At 35.0% G+C, this 7118-nt stretch overlaps 1 protein-coding gene across 1 annotated transcript; it reads right to left on the reverse strand.

Moving 5' to 3' along the window:
* Window positions 1-1322: 1322 nt before the first annotated feature.
* LOC101502173 (cell division cycle protein 48 homolog) lies at window positions 1323-6464 on the reverse strand. The gene is made up of 9 exons (XM_004487017.4): window positions 6305-6464; window positions 6008-6173; window positions 5203-5431; window positions 3587-4353; window positions 3141-3362; window positions 2952-3023; window positions 2589-2870; window positions 2035-2394; window positions 1323-1776 (listed from the first exon to the last, which is right to left on the reverse strand). The coding sequence occupies exons 1-9, from the start codon at window positions 6328-6330 to the stop codon at window positions 1474-1476; spliced, it is 2427 nt and encodes an 808-aa protein (XP_004487074.1). The 5' UTR covers window positions 6331-6464; the 3' UTR covers window positions 1323-1473.
* Window positions 6465-7118: the final 654 nt, after the last annotated feature.

Here is a 7118-nt window from a genome sequence, read left to right on the forward strand (position 1 = left end):
ACTTGCTGCACAGACAAGAGGTGCACCCACCCTGCCAACTCACCACACCACACCCCCAAAGTAATATCATACCATATACTATAATATTTATTAATAACTTTGCATATTTCACCCTTCATCACGAGCCTATTTAAGACACTTCTAAGTTTCAAACCATTTGCAACAATCTATAGCTACCATAAATAGTACCTCTTATTTCACACTCTCATCAAACAAAATAGAGAATACAACTATAGAAACTTCATCAAAAAAAATTTGAAATGTCTAATACAAGTCTTTCACTTCTTTCAATTTATCTTCTCATTTCACTAAATTGTCTCGGCACAACCATCGGTGGACGAATAATTCCTCCGAGCGCTCCAAGCACGGTTACAAGGCCACTATTTTCATCAGAAGTTGAAACTTATGTGATGCCGCAACTCGATCACAAACAAAAGGTTTTTCAATTAGGAAGAGAAGTGAAAGGTTGTTTGCCAAAAGGTTCTAGGCATAACTCAGCTCCAAGTAGATTTGTTAATTTTAAGCCTCTAGGTTCTAGTGGTTGTTCTAAAATGCATTCAGGGAAACCTTGATGATATATATATTTTGTTCGAATGGAATTAGAAGCACTTCTAAGATCACTTGTAGTGAATTGGAAGATGATATATTGCTAATTACAATTTTGAAACAATGTGCATGAAGTGAAGATATAAGTTAGTCTTTTTCATAGTATTATATGTAACCATGACTAATGTTGAGACATTAGCCAATTAATGTTTGAGAACATGAAATATATGATATGATATTCCATTTATTTGAAACATGCATGTGTGTAATAGTACCAAGTATATAATATTTGTAGCTTTTTGCTTAACTGTTGCATAGTTTAATTTGATGTCCTGCTATGTGTTTATTTTAAATTGAAGTTAAACAAGTAAGAATTGCACTAGTGTGAAAAAAGTTAACATGATGGAAATTAGAGATATGATTGCGAGTTTCCGGCTGCTGCATTGTACAACAGCTATAAAAAATCCATAATTTTTGTTAGACCACAAGTCCTATGATATTTGACGATACAACCGTTAAAAATGCAAGACACTTCTCAAAATAACAATAAAACAAGTGATAATTGCAATTATTTGAGAAAAACTTAAACATGACAACTATTGCACTGCACTATGCAGCAGCTGTAAAGGATTTTTGGCCGAACATAGGGAATTGCTGCCTATGCCAAATCGTGTTTGATCACAAATTGAACGATATAAAAAAGTAAGCACATAAAAATACACATTGATAATATCGATGCGACAACTAAAAATACTTCCAAAATAACAAGAACACCATTGATAATATAAACATACCATTATCTGAATTTTAGTTAAACCAGTGACAATCTGTGGTAATTTAAGTTAAGTGCGTGAAAAGCAAAATAAATATACGGTAGGCTTAAAGTTTTCCCTGAGGGGAAAGTCTACATACATCATCAAAGAAAATCTAACTATATAGATCATCTTCATCAGCTCCGCCAGCAGTTGTAGTTGCAAAGGGGTCAGCTCCGGTACTAGTCCTATTTCCAGCAGTATCTGCAAACCTAAATTCACTTCCGAACCCCCTCGATTGTTGCAAGGTCTGAGCAAATGCTTGGTATTTGCGTATATCAGCGTCACTAACACTCCTACGTGCATACTTCATTGACTCTTCGAAATGAGCTGCCTTGATCTCTGCAACTTCTTCGTCGACCATGTCTTCATCCATGGCCTCGGGGTTTTCCTTCCTCTTCCTCTCTTGCTCTATGTCCTGTATCCACAACAATATATCAGCTCAAACCTTATCAGAAGAGATTTATTGAGTTTGTATTCATAACAATTGAACAATCAAACTATTGAAGGAGATAGATTTCATGTCACAATTCAGAAAAAGTTTTATACAGATTAGCAGGCAAGCTTTCGCCAAATCTGAAAGATTTTGAAGGAAGCCATAAGCTTGCATCCGAAGCTCTATCCATGAATGGTCTATGGAATAAAAGAAATATACATCTATAAGCCAAAAGCATACCTTCTCTATGTTTTCTCTGATAGCATATTTGCATGCTCGCTGGCATATTTCTGTAATGTCGGCACCACTAAAACCTTGAGTATACCTAGCCAATGCTCTCAAATCAACATCTTTCGCGATTGGTGACTTCCTCAAGCAGGCCTTGAAGATATTGTGACGGGAATCCTCATCAGGAAGAGGAATATAGATCAACTGATCTAGACGGCCTGGCCGGAGAAGTGCTGGATCAATGATGTCAGGCCTGTTAGTTGCCCCAATAATGAAAACGGTCTTTTTGGCAGACATGCCATCCATTTCTGTCAGAAGTTGGTTTAGAACTCTATCAGCCGCACCACCAGCATCCCCAACACTGCTTCCTCTCTACAAGAACGACACGATGATTTTATACAAAATACAAGCTGAAAATAAGAAATCAAGGAGATGCATGCAATTGCAAAGATATTTAAAAAAAAAATCAACTTTATCTCACAATGTATAAAATATACTTGAATATCAACCACAGTTAAAGCATAGTGACATAGAAACCCAGGAGTTTGAAGTAACTAGAAAAGAACCTGAGTGGCAATGGAATCAAGCTCATCAAAAAAGAGGACACATGGAGCTGATTGTCTGGCCTTGTCAAAAATTTCTCTAACATTGGCTTCACTTTCACCAAACCACATTGTAAGCAATTCCGGGCCTTTCACACTGATGAAATTAGCTTGACATTCATTAGCAATTGCTTTGGCTAACAAAGTTTTTCCACATCCCGGAGGACCATAGAAGAGAACTCCTTTTGATGGTGACATCCCAAATTTCTCAAACTTCTCTGGGTGCTCAACAGGATATTGAACAGTCTGAATACACAAACAGAAATCAGAAACAGAAAAATTGATAAATAAATAAGGTGTAATTAAGTACTAGGAAAGATTTATGACCTCTTGCAGTTCACGCTTGACATTCTCAAGGCCTCCAATGTCATCCCAACTGACATTAGGCACCTCAACAACCTGTCATCAATGGAGACATTAGTAAGAAAACATACCAGAAAGAAGGAAAGCTTTGTTAATGAATCAAGTAATCAGCCAATGATTTCTAAATATAGGAGTTGAAAAAAAAAAACTAACAGTTTCACGTAAAGCTGATGGGTTGCTTGTTCCAAGTGCAGTCTGGAAATGTTCATTCGTAACTGCCATGGAATTCAGTATTTCAGCATCAATAGTCTCGTCCTCTAAGTCAATGAGGTCCATCTTCTCCCTAATGCATTGCAAAGCAGCTTCAGTGCAAAGGGCAGCAAGGTCAGCACCAACATATCCATGAGTATCTTTTGAAATTCTCTCCAAATCAACCTACAGAGGAAAACCATAACTGAGCAACTGAAAATTGAAGGAAATTGAAAAGCAAAACTGTGATAAAAAATTAAGGTAACTGAACCTTGTCAAATACTAGAAATATCATAGTTAAATAAATAGTAGTGAATTCGACTAATGAATGGAACTATAAGCACAAGTGCACAACACTTTAGCCACAACCAAAAAGTAGAAAATACAGAACAAAATACCAACCAACTTACTTCGTCAGAGAGCTTCATGTTTTTGGTATGTATGCGAAGGACTTCAAGTCGGCCGATTTCATCTGGAACACCGATATCAATTTCCCTATCAAATCTACCAAACCTTCTCAATGCTGGGTCAATGCTATTCGGACGATTAGTGGCACCCATAACAATAACATGAGCACGAGATTTTAGTCCATCCATAAGAGTCAAAAGTTGTGAAACAATCCTTCTTTCAACTTCACCGTGTGTCTTCTCCCGCTTGGGTGCAATAGAATCAATTTCATCAATAAAGATGATGGATGGTGCATTCTTTTCAGCTTCTTCAAATGCTTTCCTAAGATTGCTTTCACTCTCTCCAGCCAGTTTGGACATAATCTCAGGTCCATTAATGCAAAAGAAGAAAGCTCCAGTTTCATTAGCAACAGCTCTTGCTATTAGTGTCTTCCCAGAACCCGGGGGTCCATATAGCAAAATTCCTTTGGGTGGTTTCACTCCAATTGACTTAAAAAGTTGTGGATGCCTCAGTGGAAGCTCAACCAACTCACGAATCTGTGCCATTTGCTTCCTAACACCACCTACATCATCATAACCAACTTCATCAAGCCTTTCTTCATCCTCTCTTTTCACAGGCTCCCCCTCGCAGAATATCTCAGTGTCTGGAGCAACCACACAGTACTCGCCAGGATCAGTTTCAATGACCTTAAACTCTACACTTCTCATTCCTCCACGAACAAGAAATAGATCTCCTTTTCTGACGGGACGATAAGCCTCCAAGAAATAGGCTGTAAATTGTATACATTACAAAATGTTAGACTTGCACAAAGATAAAAATATACATATTCAGTTTATGTAAATCTAAAGCTGCTAGGAAACTAAGGATTAGAGATTCTACAGTTATGTAAATAGTCAGTTTGACATGCATTGAATCCAATAAAAAATTGATAAAATCAAACCCCTGGGAAATTAACTTTTCCACACTGTGTCTCAAGTAAAATGGCCAGATGCATTTTCGTGGAAAAATATCAAAATCCATAAAAAAAAAAAAAGCAGTTAACTGTAACTCCGTAGCCATATATGCAGAAAACTTTCAACACAGTTAGAAATTATTCTCTTCTTCCCAACCTCTAATAAAGTTGTAAGATAGGTTGTAAGAGAAAATGATACAGAACGATTCCCTGTCCATTTAACCTTCCCTACATTTGGTTGCGTATCCCTACCAACTGCCAAATAAGCAATTCTTTCCTATCTTGCTTACTCAGCCCCTTCATTGGACTTAGGCCCAAACCTGGTACACATACAGGCCACTAAAGAAACAGCCTTATCCCAGCAACCACTAAGTACGTTGCAAGACGGATCAAAAACATTAAGTCATTAACCCATGAAGCAAAGCCAAATCTTTTCAGCAAGTATTTGAATAGCCATTAATCAAGAAAACCATTAATCAGGATAGGTAACAGATAGTGGCTTTCTAGCCGAACACATGAAAAATTAGCAAAAGTAATATGTTCATAACAATTCAAATATGCATTTGAAATATTCTTAGCAAGACAAAGCTAGTAAAAATCCAGTAATGAAACAGTGTTTGGAGACACTCAAACTTAAGAGTCATGGACAAAAAGGAGGAAACTCACGTTTCAAGAAAGCATCAAAGAGATTGCCAGTGACACCTTCAATTGTATCATCAATAGGCAGAATGTGCACCCGTTTCCCATACTTGACATCAGGACACTGGTGCACAGACACAACATCTCCAAGCCGAACCCGCAGATTCGACCTCACAACTTTGTTCATCCTAATCCTAGGTTCCTCACATGTATCATCAGCAAGAGCTATACAAATAGTATCCTTTCGTTTCTTGCCCTGCAACACAACACAAACCATAATGTAACAGACTCAACTCACCGCCCAACAGCCCAACACATATTTTAAGTGAACGTTCAATTTGGTCCTTAAACTATCACACTTTCAACTATTTGATCATTGAACGGTACAAATATACTATTGTTTTGTCAGTCAAACTCTAACTATTTATTGCATAGATAGAAATAAGTGAAAAAATATAACAAATAGTTAATGAAATTTAACCTACAAAAATAGTTAATGAAATTTTAGGAAAAAGACAAATAATTCCATCAAAGGCAACAAAATTTACTGTGTAAATAACATTAAAACGACAAAACTCAGGGAGTAATAAATAGACCCTAAATTATTCTTAATTTATAGAGTTTAGTCAATTAAATTGAAAGGTTTTATTTTTATTACAATTAAATTGGAGGTTTACTCGTGTATTTTGCATGTTCTCAAACATATTACTCGCCCAAAATTTCAAAAAATAAAAATACAAGTGTGACTCATAAAGCAATTATTTTAGGAATTGAGTGAAAACCCACTATGGAAAAGACATTAGTTTAAATTGGGTAGTGTTAAAAAACTTACCTTGATGAGGATAGTGTCACCACGGAAAAGCCCCAATTTTTCCATGGTTTGGGGATGCATAGCGACGACAGAGTTGTCATCATTAACAGCTTCATCCACAACAAGCCGATTCGGCGACTTCTTGCGTTCCAGAATCGCGGTGGAGAAGTCTTTCTTCCCCGATTTCCTGCGATTCAAACCAAAACATCAATATAATCAAACAAATTTCAAAGCCAAAGAAAGAAGTGTTCGGTGAAGTGTGACGAAAAGGGAAAAAAATTCGAAATTTCTGAAAAGAAAATCAAAGAGTTAACTCACGAGTCAGATGATTCGGGTTGAGACATTGTTTTTGGTGGAATTCAAAGATCAAAGAAAGCGCAGAAAAAACCTTGACTTCTCTGTATTGATGAAAGTAGTGAATAACCTTATGAGCTTTTCTATTATTCATTCCATATTTATAGTAATGCTTATATTGTTATTTTTTATTTGAAAACTTATCTTTTGTCTTGATTTTTTAAATCTAATTTTATCTTATATCTTTATTTTTTCTGTTGACAAAAATCTGTTGCGGATATTTCTGAAGATTTAATTTAGATATCGTTATTTTTAAAAAATCATTATATCTTTTTTCTTTTTGATACAATACTTTTTTCTAAAATAATATATCAATATATTCTATATTTTTATATTCGCTATACTGAATTCTATTTGGGACTTCTATAAATTAAATTATTTTAGTAATAGGTCAAATTCTCAATATTCAACCATAATTTTGTATTTTGTTATTTTATTTTTTTTAGTTTGGTGGATGGTTGCATGTTGAGATGCCACTTTGGATCATCATTTATTTATTATATGTTATTTGTTCAAAAAAATTAATAAAATAATTATAAATATTTCTTAATTCAGTATTAAAATTGTTGGTTAATTAAAATTACTAACAAAATACATAATAATTGTTGAGATTGAATAAAGGGGACGACTATTGTATGTATTTTTATTTTTATTTTTGCTATTTTATGTAAGTTCATTTGAGTTTTAGGATCTTTTTGTATATATTTCAGTTTTAAATTTGTTTTTCAATACTTTAAAATTAATATAACAAAATATCTTAGTTTTGGACTTTCAAAAG

The sequence above is a fragment of the Cicer arietinum genome, chromosome 1, assembly GCF_000331145.2.
Source record: "Cicer arietinum cultivar CDC Frontier isolate Library 1 chromosome 1, Cicar.CDCFrontier_v2.0, whole genome shotgun sequence".
Classification (NCBI taxonomy): domain Eukaryota; kingdom Viridiplantae; phylum Streptophyta; class Magnoliopsida; order Fabales; family Fabaceae; genus Cicer; species Cicer arietinum.

Bases quoted from the DNA above. Each gene is read 5' to 3' on its own strand.
- LOC101502173 (XM_004487017.4), bottom strand. From the start codon at position 6,330: ATGTCTCAACCCGAATCATCTGACTC. The intron at 5,432-6,007 runs GTAAGTTTTTTA...GTTGTGTTGCAG, and splicing joins GTGACACTATCCTCATCAAG to GGCAAGAAACGAAAGGATAC. The intron at 1,777-2,034 runs GTATGCTTTTGG...TTGTGGATACAG, and splicing joins TCAGAGAAAACATAGAGAAG to GACATAGAGCAAGAGAGGAA.